General features: G+C 41.9%; 1 protein-coding gene and 1 pseudogene across 1 annotated transcript in view; one reads left to right on the top strand and one right to left on the bottom strand.

Annotated features, from left to right (window-relative positions):
* Nucleotides 1-3,876, bottom strand: part of PI15 (peptidase inhibitor 15) — a 46,821-nt gene extending 42,945 nt beyond the window's left edge. The window contains exon 1 of the mRNA XM_055124432.1: nucleotides 3,772-3,876. Within this exon, the coding sequence (XP_054980407.1) occupies nucleotides 3,772-3,876 (105 nt within the window). The remainder of the gene's footprint in view (nucleotides 1-3,771) is intronic.
* Nucleotides 3,877-5,174: 1,298 nt separating this feature from the next.
* LOC101542016 (60S ribosomal protein L35a-like) overlaps nucleotides 5,175-19,966 on the top strand; it is a 69,524-nt pseudogene continuing 54,732 nt past the window's right edge.

Consider the following 19,966-nt stretch of genomic DNA (forward strand, 5'->3'; position numbering starts at 1 on the left):
GATGCAGAGAAAGCATTTGACAAGATCCAACATCCTTTCATGATGAAAACCCTCGCCAAAATGGGGTTTGGAGGAACTTTCCTCAAGATAGTCGAAGCCATCTATCACAAGCCTACGGCAAGCATTATCCTCAATGGGGAAAAACTAAGGGCCTTTCCTCTGAGATCAGGCACAAGACAAGGATGCCCACTCTCACCACTCCTCTTCAATATAGTACTGGAAGTACTTGCGATAGCTATTAGACAAGAAAAAGAGATCAAGGGCATCCAGATAGGAAGGGAAGAAATCAAACTCTCACTATTTGCAGACGACATGATACTATATCTAGAGAAGCCTAAAACCTCTACTAAGAAACTCTTAGAAACAATAGACTTATACAGTAAAGTTGCAGGCTACAAAATCAATACCCAAAAATCCATGGCCTTCATATATGCAAACAATGAGGCAGAGGAAAGGGACATGAAAAAAGCAATCCCATTCACAATCGTGCCCCAGAAAATCAGGTACCTCGGAATTAGCTTAACCAAGGAAGTAAAAGACCTTTACAAAGAAAACTACATAACGCTACTCCATGAAATCAAAGAGGACATGAGGAAATGGAAACATATACCCTGCTCGTGGATAGGGAGAATCAATGTTGTCAAAATGGCAATACTCCCTAAAGCATTATACAGATTCAATGCGATCCCTTTAAGTATACCCATGACATTCTTCAAAGAAATGGATCAAGCAATCCTAAAATTCATATGGAATAACAAACGTCCAAGGATAGCTAAAACAATTCTTGGGAAAAAGATGATGGGAGGCATCACCATCCCCAACCTCAAACTTTACTACAAAGCAGTAACAATTAAAACAGCATGGTACTGGAACAAAGGCAGAGCCGTAGACCAATGGAACAGGGTGGAATATCCCTACACACAACCCCAAATGTATGACCATCTAATCTTTGATAAGGGAGCAAGAGATGTGAAGTGGAGCAAGGAAAGCCTCTTTAACAAATGGTGCTGGCACAACTGGACAACCACATGCAAAAAAATGGGTTTAGACCTTGACCTGACACCATGCACAAAAGTCAGATCAAAATGGATTAAAGACCTCAACATTAGACCGCAAACCATAAGGTACATTGAAGACAAGGTCGGCGAAACCCTCCACGATATTGAAGATAAAGGTATCTTCAAAGGTGACACGGAACTAAGCAATCTAGTAAAAACAGAGATCAACAAATGGGACTACATTAAACTAAAAAGCTTCTGCACCGCAAGAGATACAGTGACCAGAATCCAAAGACTATCCACAGAATGGGAAAGGATATTTACACAATACCCATCAGATAAGGGGTTGATATCAATGGTATATAAAGCACTGGTTGAACTCTACAAGAAGAAAACATCCAACCCCATCAAAAAATGGGGCGAAGAAATGAACAGAAACTTTACCAAGGAAGAAATACGAATGGCCAAAAGGCACATGAAAAAGTGCTCTGCATCACTGATCATCAGAGAGATGCAGATCAAAACAACCATGAGATACCACCTCACACCACAGAGACTAGCACACATCCAAAAGAACAAAAGCAACCGCTGTTGGAGAGGATGTGGGGAGAAAGGGACCCTTCTTCACTGCTGGTGGGAATGCCGACTGGTTCAGCCCTTCTGGAAAACAATTTGGACGACTCTCAAAAAATTAGATATTGAATTCCCATTTGACCCAGCAATACCACTGCTGGGAATATATCCCAGAGAGGCAAAAAAGTACAATCGAAACAACATCTGCACATGTATGTTCATCGCAGCACTGTTTACAATAGCCAGAATCTGGAAAAAACCCGAATGCCCCAGAACGGATGACTGGTTGAGGAAACTTTGGTACATCTATACAATGGAATACTATGCAGCTGTTAGAAAAAAGGAGGTCAAGAATTTTGTAGTCAAGTGGATGGGCATGAAAAGTTTCATGCTGAGTGAAATGAGTCAGAAAGAGAGAGACAGACATAGAAAGATTGCACTCATCTATGGTATATAGAATAACAGAGTGGGAGACTAACACCCAAGAACTGTAGAAATAAGTACCAGGAGGTTGACTCCATGGCTTCGAGGCTGGCCTCACGTTCCGGGGAAAGGTCAACTCAGAGAAGCGATCACCAACTACATAGTAGTCGAAGGCCATGTGGGGGAAGGGAGTTGCAGGCTGAATGAGGGCTAGAGACTGAGCACAGCGGCCACTCAACACCTTTATTGCAAACCACAACAGCTAATTAGAGAGAGAAAACAGAAGGGAATGCCTTGCCACAGTGGCAGGGTGGGGTGGGGGGGAGATGGGATTGGGGAGGGTGGGAGGGACACTGGGTTTACGGGTGGTGGAGAATGGGCACTGGTGAAGGGATGTGCGCGTTCCCCTGGAGATCTCTCCGGCCCGCGGAGAGACAACAGTGGAAAGCGCTCCTAATTAGGTGGATTCTGTGAGGGTCCCGATCTGAAATAAGACTAGTGAGGTTAGTAAACAGGGGGCCCAAGACGACACATGCCGATCAAGGGCAACTTTATTAACTGCCACGCTGGTTTTATACTTTTCTTAGCAGGGGGTTGGTACATAAGTTGTCAATCATCAGGGAAGTATCTTCTCAGACCAAATAAGGAAAGGTTCGGGGTGTATTAGGTGGGCTTACAACATTCTTCAAGAGTAGATTGAGAAATTGTGGGGAGGGGAAGGCAAGGGTCTATCTGGCAGGAGCATCTGGCAGGAGGAATGCACAAGGTAGAGGAAGGTATTCTACTTTAGGGCTTTATGGGGTCTCTCAGTTAACTGCCCTGGGCTACTTTTACCTCTTGAGTTTGGCTATTTCCTTTGTCACAAGGGCACCTGTGCCTCAGGTCAAGCAAAGCTGGTAATGGAATTTTCCGGTTTGTCCAGGGTAAAGGTTTCGGGGTCCTCTTTCGTTCAGGGTCCTGAGCAGTCCCCAACATCTCCCCCCTTTTTCTATTATAAAAATGAGCGAGTGGGTGGAGTGCCTGTCTTAGGTTACTTAGTGGGCTTCCAGTTCTGGACATGGCAGTGACCAAAAAAGGTTAGAAAAATGAGTGCATGACTGTAGGTGGTGCCATGTTCGCACCCAGATACTGGCACCAAGCTATCCCCGTCTTAGGCATTTCCACAGCCGGGAACAGAGTGAGCAGGGGCGGGATGCCAGGTGCTCGAACTCCGCAAAGCTCAGGGGCTGAAGTGTGGGCTTTTCCAAGTTATCCAGCCCTTCGGGGTCGTGTTGGGAGAGCTGCTGATAGTGGACCTGCACTGAACGTCTGGTTGCCTCATCGACCTGGTTCTTAACAAAATTTGTGAGTCGGCGGAATGCCCATGGGCCAAAGGAAATTAGCAGTAAAAACCCAATGAAGGGTCCAAGGAGGCTAGGCAACAGGGTCGAGAGCCAGGGTGAGGTGGAGAACCAATTTTTATACCAAGATTCCTCCTGGTCTCTCAATCTTATACTTTCCTCTAAGTTTTCTTCCACTCGTTTAATGCTATCCTTAACTAGCCCAAGCTTATCTTTAAAGAAACAGCATTCCTCCTAAAGAGCGGCACACACTCCCCCCTCTCTCAAAAAGGCCAGGTCAAGACCGCGTCTATTTTGTTGGACGACCTCAGCCAGAGAGCCAACAGTGTCAGTTAGGTATTGAAGGCCCTGTTTAAGTTCGCGGACATCAGCCTCCACAGCAAGGGACAGTTGGTGGAAGTTTTCCTGAGAGGAGACAAGGGAGTAGATGCCCGTACCGGCGCCTGTAGCACCCAGACCGAGGAGGAGGGCAAAGGTGATGGCAGTAACAGGCTCACGTTGGTGGCGCAGGAGAGAGGAAGAAGAGGAGAAGAGCAGGGCATCGGCAGGGCGAACTGTGAGGCGTGGCAAAAGCAGAACCAAAATGCAGTAATCTCTATGTGCCAGGAAGGCAGATGTAACAATGTGAGGAGTCAGGCCAGAGGAACAGGCGAAGTAGGTATCAGCGGGGGCCACGACTTAGGAAGGATAGAAGGTGGCATTAACGCGGAGGGAGGAATTGGATATAACAAGAATCTGGTTGCAAACGGGTACTAAATCATACGGGGGGAGCATATTGGGCCCCAATAGGCAAAGTCCGGATCCCACCACATGTCCCAAAGTCAATCGGTGCGTGGGCCCCACTTCCCAGCGGAGTTCGTTGGCGTCAGAGACGTTCAATGGAGAGCCGAGGACAGCAATGCCTTCGTAGAATGGCGGTTGAGAGGAGTAGCAGATCCAGCATTGGTCATAGGCGGGGTCGGTGATGGTGGCAGCAGAGGCGTTGACCATATTCAGGATGAGCTGAGAAGAGGGTGCTGGACCCGCAGGCACAGTAGGACGGAAGAAGGATGTGGGTGGCGGGGTCCCGGAGGGCGCCGGTGGGTAGTGACGGGGGGTAGGGGGGCGATGATGGTGAAGGGTGTTGTTGGGGCCCATGGAAATAGGGCGTGAGGAGAGGGCAGTTTTTAGAAGGCGAAGGGAGAAGGTGAAGCCTTTATCGTAGCCGAGGTGATACAGGCAAAGAGCCCAGGGCAAAGTATTGGACCAGGGATGCCGTTAGCCAGCAGAAGTGAATTGGATGGTGAGGAAATTTCACGCACGGTTGCAATCGACAGAGGGCGTGCGAGGTGCTCGTCGGATCGTGATAAAGTCCCAGGGGGAGGAAGGTTTCTTATAGGTGTCCCCCGTGGTCTCGCAGCCCCAGGTGGCACAAAAAAAAAATCAGGGCGATCGCCACAAGTGCGGGCAAGAGAGGGGTTATGTTGTAGCCTGTGGCGGCCGCCAGGGCAAACGTAGATGGGGTCGGAGAGAAGTTTCTGGCGGTGGCGGCGGGCGGAGCAGCCAGAAATGACGCTATGGCCAGGAATGGCTTTGGGTGCGTGGCCGCCAGCGTAATCAGGGAGAGACCAGAAACTGCTGGGCATTGGGAGGGCGCAGAGGTCAACCCAGAGCTCGGGCCAGGGTGTAGTGGGAGACAATGTGGAAGTGGAATTGACAACATCGCCTGCTTCATTAAGGACTTGCCAAGTAAAATTAAAAATCTGGGAGGAAACAGGGGAGGTACCCAAAAAAAGGAGGGGGGCTAAAAATCAGAAGGAGATGGGGAAAGGGGAGATAAGGGGGCAGGGGAGGTGGAAGCATGAGCCCCGTCATGGTGGACAGAAGAGTCGGGGGTCACGGCGTCCTGGGCAGGGTCAGCGAGGTCGCGAACCGCAGCAGTCAGGTCGGCAGGACCTTGTAGGTTGTGGAGTCTGGGTCAGTACCAGGAGGATGAAGTTTACTCCAGATGAAGCCATAGCAGGACCAGGAGTACATTAGTAGGTGTTATCTGTTAAAATATAAGCATAGACTTTTCCTCCTACAAGGAGGTTTCCCACTATTTCTTTTTTGTGAGTTCTAATGCAAATATAAGAATCAATTGTTTCCCAAGCCCTTTCTCATTTACAAAGTTGCAAGAACCAGATACTTGGAAGAGTCAAAAAACTGGATTAGCAAGTCTTATCTGCTGGGCAAAAGTGTGATTAGAATTCACTGTTGAGGAGGGTCTGCATTTTCCAGTCTGACTGGGGCAGAGCTGGGAATGCTGGGGGGGGGGGTGGGTAGATCCAGGGAAATCTTTAAAAACTCTCACTCCTTATGACCCTGAGCTAAGTAGCTTAAAAAAATTTTTTTTTTTTTTGTTATCTCAAATCAAATAAAACACTGGTAGGACAAGTTTTGCAACCAATTTTAGAACTCCAAAAAACTCATGTTTTAACTAAACCATTACTCTTCGAACCTGTTTTTACTACAATTATTTCAGCTCACATTCTAATAATCCAATGCAGATGTATAAGTACATTGACACAACAGCATAAGACCTTTAAACCATCAATTTTCATGAAACATGAGTAAATCTTCTTTGGCTTAAGTTCAACAGTTTTTGTACCTTAGTTCAAATCATGAGCTTTCTAACTTTATCAATTCCACAATACAAGCATGTTGTCAAACACAGAAAGAGCCCTTCGGGTATTCATATATATATATATATTTTTAACCAAATTATGATAATAGTATAGAAAAAAAATTTTGACTATCAAATGTCTATGGAAACACAAGTAACTTTGTTTATTTTGAGGGTTTCTGTACCTCTGTTGTTTGAAAAACAGCTAAATTCCTCATTAAAATTGGCTGAGGCTTGTAAGATAAAGCCTTGCACTCTCTGAATTCTTATTTCACTTTTAGTTTTCTGGCTCTAGCTCTGTAGCTTTTTCTAGATAGTACAGATACTGGAATTCAAAAGAATTTCAACTGGTAATAGCTATTAATGTCCTTCCAATAAGAATTTTAGACTAAAAATTTCAATTCCGTTGTAGGCGCCACATTCTAATTAGAAATTTTTGTTTAAACCTGGTCTAACAGGTTCCAAAATCACATAGATCCTTTAAATTGCTGAACTGCATATCACCCTGATCTCTTGAGATGATCCTGTTTTCCCCAGGCCTAATTTTTACCACTGATTCCCACTCTGGCTCCAGCACTGAAGTGTTCCACATAGAGAGACAGACAGACAGACAAACAGACAATAAGTTCACTAAAAACACCACATGTACATGTGCACACATCTGCAGTTGATCTATCAATCTGACCCTTCAGAAATGGCAGGGAAAAAACTGATAGACTGAGAAAGGAAGGAACAAGTCCCCAGGGCAAAGTTAAGCCCTGTCGGCCGATTGGGAACATTGCTCCCCGTTTCTCTGCCTGACCAGCCAGTTTCCTTGCTTGTGAAAAACGGGTCAAGAAAGCGCTTTGGTTGATATAGGCCGGCAAAACAATCCATGAGAAAGTTGTTGAAACCTAAGTTGTCAGATGTTACAATTTTAAGATCAAGACTACTTCTGAGGCGGATAGACCACCTTAACGACACACTTTTTCATTCCTGATATTATTAAACACTCAACCACATGATCTTGCATTTTCCTGACTTCTCTGCTGATAATAATAAGCATAACTAAGAGAAATATAATGAGACAAATATACACACACACTAAAGGCACACGCACAAATCACACTCCTGCACTCGTTCGGACCGGTCCTCTTTCATTCGGGTGCGAACCCCACGCACCACATTCACACAGAAATTCTTAAACCTGCCCTACGGGCGTCCACATTACTTTTGGTCTTGTCCCCCTGACAATGGGGTTGCTCCAATGTACATCGGGCTCTTTCTAATTAGAAACTAGCAAACTAGAGGCAAAGCAGGGGTGATCATCAGGATGCAAGGGAATTGAGAAAAAGCAGTCTTTTAAATCGAGTACTGTCTTACACATTTCTGAAGGAATGGCTGCTGGAGACGGCAGTCCAGGTTGAAGTACCCCAAAAAATGATCATGGTATTATTTACTGCTCATAGATCCCGTAGCAGTCACCAACTGCCAATTTCATTTGGTGTGTTCCAGGGAGAGGGGGTGGCGATATAAAAGCTATCTGTATAAAGATTAAAGGGTTGAGGGGTCGAGGCAAATAATTTGGACACGGCAGCAAGTTCAAAACCAAGGAAAAGCTGGGGAGGGTGCATCTGTATTATCCTAGGAAATGTGGAAACCCCTGTGTTACAGCGTCTGAGTCAGACGCTGCGCAGCCGAGTGAAGCAGGTCAGCGGCTGCACCGGCCAAGAGGATGTCGTCCATGTAACGAACAAAGTAAAAGGAGGGATAAAAGAGCGCAAAAAGGGTAAATTATGGAAGTGGCAAAGGGTAGGGCTATTGGCCATGCCTTGGGGCAGGACTTTCCAATGGAAGCGAGGGCTGGGGCCCAGCGCAGTTTGTGACAGGGAGAGAAAAGGCAAAACGCTTGCAATCTTCTGGGTGGAGGGGAATGGAGAAAAGGCAATTCTTAAGAATAAGGACAATCTTAGAGCTGCCGTGGGGAATAGCCGATGGGCAAGGGAGGCCAGGCTGGGTGGCGTCTATGGGGATCATAGTTTTATTTATTTCCCGGAGGTCATGGAGGAGCCTCCAGTCACCGGATTTCTTTTTTTTTTTTTTTTTAATCACAAAAATGGGGGTGGGGTGCCGGGCTGTACCTGCACTAACAACTTGGCGGCCTGTAATTTTTCAATGGGAAGGGGCCCTTGGTGTCAATTAGTAAAAAGCCCACTTGTGAGAGAATATCCCTGCCCCAGATATTGACAGGGAGCCCAGGCAGAACATAAGGGCATACAGTCCCGGATTTGCCCTCTTCGGTGCGCCAATCAAGTGGGGACAAACTTAACATAGGGTTTTGGGATTGGCCTGTACCCTGAAGGTGAGTCATCGAGGGAGTGAGGGGCCACTCTTTTGGCCAGTCTTTTTTGGCAATGATCGTTACATCTGCACCAGTGTCAATCAGACCCGAAAGCTCCTTCCCGTTGATTTCTAAAGTCATCATGCCCTTGTCCGGGGGCAGGGATTCGGGTCTCGGAGGGGAGGGATCAGAAGCAACAGTAGGAAGGTCTGAGAGGGATTGGGCGCGAGAGGCGGCGCGGGAACAGTCCCTGGAGACCACCTCTAAGCGCTCTTGGGCCGTGCTAATAATCTGGGCCGAACAGGGGTTGTCGTGGACACTAGTGATAATGGATTTGAGGAGCGACCAGTATTGGAGCATAAATCTTTTGTCAGCCTCCGAACCTTTAGAAGCAAAAAAGGAAGTGAGCTCAGAGCCTACCCGCTCTCAAGAAACACAATTGATCGTGGGACAAGTAACAACAAACCAGGGACAAATCTTGTGAACAAAAGGGAGGGACTTTAAAATAACCCTATTCCTAACCTCGATATGTCTGTCACGTAAGTCTTCCTGAATGCCTTCAATAAATTCAGGTTCCTGACTGATTCCTGACCCCATCTTTAAGAGGGGTGAATGGGACGGCGGTGAAAAGGTACCTTATTAGACTAACCCAGCTCTGCGTCACCCCTAGGGGGCTTACCTGACGCCTTATGAGTGGCTCCGGACTCGTCGCCGCTTTGCCGTCCGATCGGGTGGCCTAACTCACGAACCCACGCTGGGCGCCAGTTGCGCGTTCCCCTGGAGATCTCTCCGGCCCGCGGAGAGACAACAGTGGAAAGCGCTCCTAATTAGGTGGATTCTGTGAGGGTCCCGATCTGAAATAAGACTAGTGAGGTTAGTAAACAGGGGGCCCAAGACGACACATGCCGATCAAGGGCAACTTTATTAACTGCCACGCTGGTTTTATACTTTTCTTAGCAGGGGGTTGGTACATAAGTTGTCAATCATCAGGGAAGTATCTTCTCAGACCAAATAAGGAAAGGTTCGGGGTGTATTAGGTGGGCTTACAACATTCTTCAAGAGTAGATTGAGAAATAGTGGGGAGGGGAAGGCAAGGGTCTATCTGGCAGGAGCATCTGGCAGGAGGAATGCACAAGGTAGAGGAAGGTATTCTACTTTAGGGCTTTATGGGGTCTCTCAGTTAACTGCCCTGGGCTACTTTTACCTCTTGAGTTTGGCTATTTCCTTTGTCACAAGGGCACCTGTGCCTCAGGTCAAGCAAAGCTGGTAATGGAATTTTCCGGTTTGTCCAGGGTAAAGGTTTCGGGGTCCTCTTTCGTTCAGGGTCCTGAGCAGTCCCCAACAGGGATGGGTTCCCAAACTTTGTATGAGGGAAGTATAAGCACAAAAGTGTATAAATCTGTAACTGTACCCTCACGGTGATTCTCTAATTAAAAATAAATAAATTTTAAAAAAACAAAACAAAACAAAACAAAAAAAAAGGTAATGAAAAAAAAAATCTGTCGCAGAGCCTAACCTTGACTTACATACGGTAAAGTGAACACTGTGAGTAATGCAACAGGCTAGGAATAATTTGCTACTCATAGATCCTTTCAGGCAAAGCAGTTCAAGATTATTGTGAGTACTTTTCAATAGGTAAGGCTATTCTTTAATGTATCCTAACTAACAGTCTAATGCCTATTGGAAAGTATAATTTAAACAGGAGTTGGACACCTTTAACAAACAAGTATTCTTCTGTGAATTAGATGTGCTGGCCACTGGCAATCCTGATAGCATGAATAATAGACTCTGGTCCTTTGTTCAAACCACTTATACTTTAGTAACAAAAAAATATGTAATTGCGACACTTATACATCAAGCTGAAGCCAATTTCTGAAATTAAAAAATTAGAAACACAACATGTTTAAACATTTGACATGCAATTTTTGACACAGTTTCATAGGAAATAAGAATTTTATGTACATATCGGGCGAAAAAGTACAACTTTACGATATATGAGGTACAGATCAATAGCAGAAATAATGAAAGAGACCCTAACGGAGCTGAAGTACTCAAGGCAAAGAAAGTGGACCTAGGAGACTAAAATGAGAGTAATACAGAGGAGAGGGTGGAGACGACGGGAGAATGATATAAGATCCCATTGTAGAGATTTACACAAAGTAATTTGACCTTTATTCTCTACCACATGGGGAATCTGAAGATGTTGGGTGAGTACATGGCATAAATGTCATCTTGTGAGTACATGGCATAAATGTCATCTTGTTAAAAGAAGGTAGCTTAAGTGGCAGTAACATGGCAGACACAAAAGCAACACACAGAGGGATATGGAGAGATAACATGCAGCGAAGGCAACTGCCTTGTACTCAACTGACCATGATCTGTTCTCAGACACCCCATCCTGCTAGGTGCCCCACCCCCTAGCAGGAGTGATTCCTGAGCACAGACCCAGGAGCAAGCCCTTAGCACAGTCAGTATGCACCACCCCCAATAAGTAACACACCGGAATTCATGGCATTCCAATATGCACACAAGATAGAGGAAAGAGAAATAAAGGGAAAAGCCATTTACAGTTGTGTCTCAAAAGATCAAGTGCCCAGGAATCAGCTTAAGAAGAGAGATCAAAAACTTCCATAAAGAAAACTATACTTCACTGCTAAAATAAATAAAAGAAGACATAAGGAAATGGAAAAACACTCCCTTTTCATGGATTGGGAGGAATAATATTGTCAAAATGGAAAGCTTTCCCAAAGCAATATACAGATTCAATGCAGTTCCCATAAAACTGCTCATAACATTTTTTTAAGGAAATAGACTAATTTTTGTTGAAACTTAAAGGGAATATAAAGCCTCCATGAATAGTCAAATGAATTTTAGGAGCAAAGGAAAATGGGAGACTTTTTTTGTTAGCTTTAAATTTTATTATAGAACTAGAGTACCAAGACAGTGTGGTAGTGGAAGGAAGATACTCTCAGAATAATGGAATAAAAGTAAGAGCCAGAAATAGACTCTCAGGCATATGGTCAGAAAAAATCTTCAACAAAGGAACTGGAAGAAAAAAGTCTCTCAACAATTGTTACTTGGAAAACCTATCTCAGGTAGGAAAGAAGGAAGGAAGGAAGGAAGGAAGGAAGGAAGGAAGGAAGGAAGGAAGGAAGGAAGGAAGGAAGGAAGGAAGGAAGGAAGGAAGGAAGGAAGGAAAGAAGGGAGGGAGGGAGGGAGGGAGGGAGGAAGGAAGGGAGGAAGGAAGGAAGAGAGAAAGGGAGAAAGAGAGAAAGAAAGAAAGAGAGAAAGAAAGAGAGAGAGAAAGAAAGAAAGAAAGAAAGAAAGAAAGAAAGAAAGAAAGAAAGAAAGAAAGAAAGAAAGAAAGAAGAAGAAAGAAGAAAGAAAAGAAAGAAAGAAAGAAAGAAAGAAAGAAAGAAAAGAGAGAAAGAAAGAAAGAAAGGAAGGAAGGAAGGAAGGAAGGAAGGAAGGAAGGAAGAAGAAAGAAAGAAAGAAAGAAAGAAAGAAAGAAAGAAAGAAAGAAAGAAAGAAAGAAAGAAAGAAAGAAAGAAAAGAAAGAAAAGAAGAAGAAAGAAGAAGGAAGAAAGGAGAAGAGAAAGAAAGAAAGAAAGAAAGAAAGAAAGAAAGAAAGAAAGAAAGAAAGAAAGAAAGAAAAGAAAGAAGAAGAAAGAAAGGAAGGAAGGAAGAAAGGAGAAAGAAAGAAAGAAAGAAAGAAAGAAAGAAAGAAAGAAAGAAAGAAAGAAAGAAAGAAAGAAAGAAGAAAGAAAGAAAGAAAGAAAGAAAGAAAGGAAAGAGAAAGAGGAAAGAAAGAAAGAAAGAAAGAAAGAAAGAAAGAAAGAAAGAAAGAAAGAAAGAAAGAAAGAAAGAAAAGAAAGAAAGAAGGAAGGAAGGAAGGAAAGGAAGGAAGGAAGGAAGGAAGGAAGGGAGAGAGAGAAAGGAAAGGAAGGAAGAAAGAAAGAAAGGAAGGAAGAAAGAAAGAAAGGAAAGGAAAATTCATAATGGATTAAACTCGTTAATGCCAGATCTGAATTCATAAATTATATGAGGAAAAACATAGGCAGAACCCTTCATGACGCTAACTCTAGATATATTTTCAATGATTCAATGCTATAGGCCAAGCAAATGAAAGCAAAGATAAAGAATGGTACTACATCAAATTTAGAACTTGCTATGCTACAAAATAAATGATGACCAGAATAAAAAGACACATCACAGACTTGGAGAAAATATTTGCCTACCACTCATCTGAAAAAGCATTAATACTCAAGGCTACAAAGACAGGACTTTACAATAGAAAACAAAAACTCCTACAAAATAGGAGACGAAATGAGCAGAAACTTCCTTACATAAGACATAAGATGGCCCAATGAGCATATAAAAAAATGCTCTGCATCACTAAACTATCAGGAAAACGCAAGTCAAAATACCATTGAGATGTCACCTCACACCAGTGGTACTGACATCAGAAAAGAAAAAAAAATAGCAGTATTGTCAGGGAAGTAAGGTAAAAGAATCCTCATTCCTCGCTAGTGGGAATGTCAACTGTTTCAACTCTTTAAGAACCATATGGGCTCTTGTTTAAAACTATATTGCGCCTCCAAATGACCTAGCAATTTTATTTCTGGGAATCTATTCCAAGGGCCACAAAATACTCAGGAAAAATATTTGCCCTCTGATGTCATATCGTAGCACTATTCACAAAGGCCAAATTCTGGAAACAACCCAAGTGTTCAAGAGCAAATGACTAGACAAACTATGGTAGATATACACAATGATACACATCTCAGCTATACGAAATACGAAATCATGTAATTTGTTGCTACAGGGATTGAACTAGGAATTATTATTCTGAGTAAAATCAGCCAGAAAGAAAGAGAGAGAAGAAAAGTGATCTCTTTCACATGTGGGACATAAGGAAGCATAATATGAGAATATCAAATGGCCAAAGGCAACAGAATCTGAAAATTTAGAACCAAATTTACCAAGACATATAGGCTGTGGGGAACAGGTGAGTCGGGAGGAGGGAAAGGTGTCAGAGGAGAGGGGGGTCCTGAGACAATGGTGGAGGGGAGCAGATACTCTGGGGGAGGATGTGCTGGTTATCAAACTTACCAGGGCAGGGGGTTCACACAGAATCCTATCATTAGAAGTATTATTGAGAGTCACAGAGATTAAAACAGAATTATAAAACTTTTTATACTAGTAAACACGCAAAGAAGATAACTCATAGACAACAAATAGCCCAGAGAAAGAGAAAAGCAAGAAATCACTAGGAAGGATGATTATTATAGTTCTGGTAACATCATAAATCATCAAATCATCAGGAAGTGACAGTATTCAATTCAGGGGGACAAACTGAAAACAAACAAACAGAAAGGTGAAATTTAGAATTAAATTCTGAATGAGTAAAATATAAACAAAAGAATATTCACAGGAGCATTTGGGGTTTTTATGACATGGTATTTGCCAGAGTAACTAACACATCACTAGCTTCTTCAATAAATTTTTAAAAATAATGCTGTTGTTTTTTAATGGGAGCAATGTGATTTACAGTGCAGGGCTTGTGCATGCATTGTTACAATATCACCATTCCATCCCAGTGTCTGCTTCCCTCCAGCACTGTCTCAGGGACCCCTCCCAACCATTCCTGCCCCCCTCCCTTAGTAAATGCAGTTATGTAAATCAGTTCTCATACTCTGTTTTCTTTGGCATTTGCCCATCCCTTGCAGAGTTTCTTTATATCCCACATAGGAGAGAGATTATACTGTATCTGACCCTCTCCTGACTTCACTCAGCGCATTACCCTTCAGTTCCACCTGTGTAGTAGAAATTGCAAGATTTTGTGTTTTCTTAGAGCCAAGTAGTATTTCGTATAGCCGCTGTACATATACATACAACTTTATCCAGTCATCTATTCTTAAATACTTTGCTCCCAGATCTTGGATCCTGCAAATAGTGTTGCAATGAGCATAAAAGCACAAATATCTTTTTGAAATAGATTTAGCCTCAGCCAAATCTATTTCAAAAAGATATTTGCACTTCCTTAGTATAAATCCTTGGGAAATGCCTAGCCAGTATCAGGTTTTCATGATCATCTTTTCATGCATTAATTATACTTCTGATACATCTCAAAAACTTTATTTAGAAAATATTAGAAAACAAAATATAGAATTGGTATTTCTCTCTGATTAAGAGAATATATCTTGTGTACCACTGCATTCCTTTTAGACGACTAAGGGAAAGCAAATATAAGGGTGGACAATTGTCATCCCATTTTCTCCTCTTTTTTATTGACTTACTGAATCCTCGGTGTGGATATTAAGTCTTGTTCTCCTTTCACTGGGAAATTACCTCACACCTCTCCTGGCTCATGAGCTACATACATAGAACTTGCAGGTCATTTCCTGCTCAAGTATTATATTTGGGGAGTAGAATAGTAAAAAAGCTTAAAACAACATGAGAACTGCAGTCCAAAAACTCTTAAACTTATCTTTGGAAAAGTCTAAGGTCCTTTATATAAAACTAGGGAGAGTATATTTAGCAGCTAATCAAGACTTCAACAAAAGGTTTACATGTATCATTAAGAACAATGCAAAGCTATTGCTCTTAAGAGAACCAATGCTAACAAACAAAGGCAGAACTATGTAGACATATATGTCAACTTCTAAGTGAGACATTTAAATGCAACGAAAGCTCAGGAATGATTGAGAATCTCAGTAGTCAAAGGAAGTTCTTATGGAGACAGAGAAACATTGGTCTTTTAAAAAGTGGGTCTTGGGGCTGGAGCGATAGCACAACAGGTAGGATGTTTGCCCTGCATGCGGCTGACCACAGTTCAATTCCCAGCATCCCATATGGTTCCCCAAGCACCTCCAGGAGTAATTTCTGAGTGCAGAGCCAGGAGTAACCCCTGTGTAATGCTAAGTGTGACCCCCCCCCCATAAAAGCAAAACAAAAAAAGTGGGTCTTATGTAGCAAAAGCAATTTAAGTTGTTTTTCAGAAAAAAATGGGGGGTGGGGAACCAGAAAGATAGCTCAGAAGGCTGGAACTAATAAATTTCATTGCCCAAGATCTTAACTTTGATCCCTGACACTACGTTATCTCCCAGGTACTGTTGGGTGTAGACTTGTAGCAAACAGGTTCAGATCACCAGGCCTAGTATGATTAGAAGCGTTTCCACACCTCTCCTGGGGAGAATCCCCTGATCTCCCACAACAACAACAGAAAAGGAGAAATGGAGACAGTGATGAATCCAGAACCAATGTCTGGTTTTTATAAGAAACTCAAAAATTAAATGATGACATTAAACATGTCATGCTGGAACATTGTGAGATTCATTTCTAAGCAAAACAACAAGAAACTGTTTTAGGATGCTTTATTTGAAATGTGAATGGCTGGTTAAAGGAACTAATTACAGAAGATTGAACTGCTACACTGTGCAATAATTAAGTTATGAATAACAAAATTGTGATGTAGCAAATGGTGGTAGCAATAGCAAGTAAATCCAATGGACAATGGAATATAAAGTAGGATAATGGAATTACAGATGTGAAAAATGTCAGAGGAATTAAAAGAATGGAGGGATTGTGACAGATTGATTAACAAGACTGATACAGGCACTGTGGTTGAATATTAATTCTAATATCTTCGGTATGCTGTGCACATAAGGAGTTAGTTATAATCAGATAATATAGGGAGCAAGGAATACAAGATTGACATAGATATGAGAATTCAGTACAGTTAATGTGGAATTGATAATCATTTTTTCAGGATCATAAATGGATTGTCTCATTCTACCAATGTCCCAAGGGCTTCTCACATCTACCTCTCCACTCCATCCCCCACAGCCATCTAAGTTCAGTTCTGTAGACCGACTCCTCAGTTTGGTAGCCTATTTTGAAAATGCAATTCAGAGAGGATAGAAATAAGTTACTTATGGGGAAAAAATGACTAACCAATAACTTTCAAAACTATTTGCAAGCCTTAATCATTAGAGTATATGATTTGTGGATAAAACAAAAACTTAAAAAAACATAGGAGAGATAAACACCGTGTTTGTTTAAACTGATTTTCTACTAGAGTATTTTATACTATCACTGCATTAATTAGTCTTAAAAGTTGCTGGGTATACCACTTCTGGGAATATATCCCAGAGATGCAAAAAAGTATAATAAAAATTACATCTGTACCTATATGTTCATTGCAGCACTCTTTACAATAGCCAGAATCTGGAAAAAACCCAAGTTCCAAAGAACAGATGACTGGTTAAAGAAACTTTGATATAGCTACACAACTGAATACTATGCAGCTGTTAGAAAAGATGAAGTCATGAAACATGAAATTTGTATATAGGTGGATCAGCATGGAAAGTATCATGTTACGTGAAGTGAGTCAGAAAGATAGGGACAGGTATAGAAAGATTGCACTCATTTGTGGAATATAAAGTAACAGAATGGAAGACTAACACACAAGAATAGTAGAGATAAGTACCAGGAAGATTACTCCACAGTTTGGAAGTTGGCCTCACATGCTGGGGGAAAAAGCAACTCAGATAGAGAAGGGACCAGCAAGCAAAGGGTTCTAGAAGGGCCTGCTCAGGATGGGAGATGTGGGCTGAAAATAGACTGTAGACCGAACAAGATGGCCACTCAATATCTCTATTGCAAACCACAACACCCAAAAGGAGAGAGAGAGCAAGAGGTAATGCCCTGCCACAGAGGCGAGATGGGGTGGGGGAGACGGGACGGGGTGAGGGGAGTGATGCTGGGACCATTGGTGGTGGAAAATGCGCACTGTTGGAGGGATGGCACTTGACCATGGTATGACTTAAACACAAGCATGAAAGTTTGTAAGTCTGTAACTGTATCTCATGGTAATTAACTAATAAAAAAATTTTTTTAAGTTGCTGAGTATTTTTTGTCTTTAAAATTTCTCCTATTTTCTTCCTGCTCTCTAACCTACTTCATTCTATGTCCTTTATTCTTTACACTCTCATCTTATATTATTATCCTCAAAATACTCAAGTACATGTGAGTTAGGAATGAGTTAAAGACGAACATGACTTTTCTCTTATGGTAAAATTGTACATTTTATGAATTTGAAAAGAAAACAGAATTAAGATTCACATAATTAGTTCTAATATACTTACATAATTTAAGAGTAGCGACCATTCCAAAGATAATTTATACTTTTTTATTTGAATTTTTTTGGTAAAATGTTTATTTCCTTGTTTCTTATTGTGAGAATAACAAAATTAATGTTTGCTTCCTAAGTAGGTTCAACCCACCAAATAAAGTTAGATTTTCTCAGAAAAATTCTCTCAGTTATGTCTAACTGGGGTTAGAGTGAAATTGAAGACAATGGTGCTTATAGAAACTTCTATATGTAGAATCCTGCCAATAGGAAACATGTACAGAGACAGAACCAAAAAGATGTGATAGCCAATAAAGCACAGAATGACAGAATCCAGAATGAAGATGTTACAAAATCTCCCAGAATAAGAAAAATCACGGGATCATGGTATTATTTGATATCTTCAAAATCTAGCTTGCTCAACTGCTCCTGAGCATTATTCAACATGTATAAAGGATTCAAAGTGGAATAAATATGATTTGTTCTTTTAAGTCAGTTGCTTATCATAAATGGATTAGCAATAGACATGGGAAACTGTATGATCTGAGTCAGAATCTGGTTTTATCAGCTCACAGACATCTCAGGACAAGATGAGAAAGCTCCCCTGGCACTTAGAACAGTCTCCTTCAGCGTTTTTAATACTGCTCAGTACCAGGAAATTACACAGTTTTCTTTTTGTTGCTAAAATTTGGCTTTCAGTCAGAGTTAAGGGCAATGTTAGGTGTAAATCACAAGAGTGTTTGGTCCAACTAAAATATTATTTTTGAACGAGATCTTAGACTAGACCTTCCTATATATCAGCTGTTCCCAGGCAGAGTAGCAGAAAACATCTGTTCAAGACATTGTTTATTTTATCCTATTTCTTAACAGTATAAATATTTCTTAATATTGTGCTCAAAAATGACTGTGACAATACTGGGAAAATGACTAGGCTTTTCCATTTACCACTCAGAACAAGTAAATTTTATTTAAATAATTAAGCAAAGAAACTCTTGCTTAGTCTCCACAGACTGTGAACTTGTAGTTTCGGGAAAAGGGAAGGCTGTGCTATCTGCAGGCCTTTAAGCATCCTTAGCTTTCTGGATCTTCATTTCCTCTCTTCTCCTCATTGCCAGCCCCTGTTGTGTGTTCTTTCCTTTGGACTACGCCGGTCCATTCTGTACAGTCAATTTCACCCCTGATTATGGTCTTTGATGCATCCCAGGCTGGGCAATTAAGTCATGAAGGAGCCGCAGAGTCCATTACTAGTCAGTCTTGAAGTTACACCTTGCTTTCGTTATGGTAAATTCTAGGCAGCAACTCTATCCCCAGAGTCTCAGGATTTGGGATGATTTCTCTCCACTCCTTCGTCAGCCAAGGCACAGTTGCTGTCGTATGTTTCCGACTGACAGGCTTATTCCCCTGAAGGAATAAAAACACCTTAATCTCAAATTGTTTCTAGTTTTGTACCCTCCTTCGCAAGCTGGCTGCTACCTGGATCCCAGGTGTCTTCCTATTTATGAATGGAATTCTATCATCATCATGAATTTGACTATTGACTAGGAGTCTACCTTGTAAACCAAAAGCTCTTCCAGGGCCCCTATAACCAAGAAAAACTAAATGAGTTATGATGCATGGATACATACTCAATGGATCCATGCAGTTAATCACTGATTTATTATGACAGTCTCTACTTCAGTTTTTGTATTCCCCACTCCCATCCATCCTTGCAGTTTTAACTTTTTTCCTATTTATTTTTACTAATTGAAGTCTCACTTGCTCTTTTGTTTTCACATCTACACACCTAGACACTTGACTACACAATAACAATTTTGGTGTTACTGGGTTCTTAGTATCTGCATTTTAGGAATTTGCATAATCTTCTGTTTCCCCTGCAATCCCCCTCCTGCTCTAAATTCAGGCAGTTCATATTGTTTGTCTAAGCCAATCAAGAGAACAATAAAGAAAGAATTCTCTCTCCTGCTCATTTATTTACTTCCCAGCTTCTCTGTCATCTACCAGAGCGACACATGCTATTCACGCTCCCACCAAAAGTCACTAGCTATCAAAAAATTAGTCTGATAAATAATAGTCTTAAGGCCAGAGTAACTGAGTGGAAATAGGACTTGAGGATGAAATACAATTGGGTTTAGTGAGTTAGTGACACCATTCTTTTTTTTTTTTTTTTTTTTTTTGGTTTTTGGGTAACACCTGGCGATGCACAGGGTTTACTCCTGGCTCTGCACTCAGGAATTACTCCTGGCGGTGCTCAGGGGACCATATGGGATGCTGGGATTTGAATCCGGGTCGGCTGCGTGCAAGGCAAATGCCCTACCCGCTGTGCTATCACTCCAGCCCCATAGTGACACCATTCTTAACCCAGTAGTACAAAGAAACAGATTGCCATAAATTTGTCACCCAAAGAGGTCCCATTCAAGACTGCAGGGGAACAGTATCAATAATTCTGCCAGAACAAAATATAAAATAAACGTACATAGGATTAACTGGGATGCATCGTCAACTGATAACAAAAGAATTGTCTCCAAGCTAAAATCA

This window comes from Sorex araneus, chromosome 2 (genome assembly GCF_027595985.1).
Source record: "Sorex araneus isolate mSorAra2 chromosome 2, mSorAra2.pri, whole genome shotgun sequence".
NCBI lineage: Eukaryota > Metazoa > Chordata > Mammalia > Eulipotyphla > Soricidae > Sorex > Sorex araneus.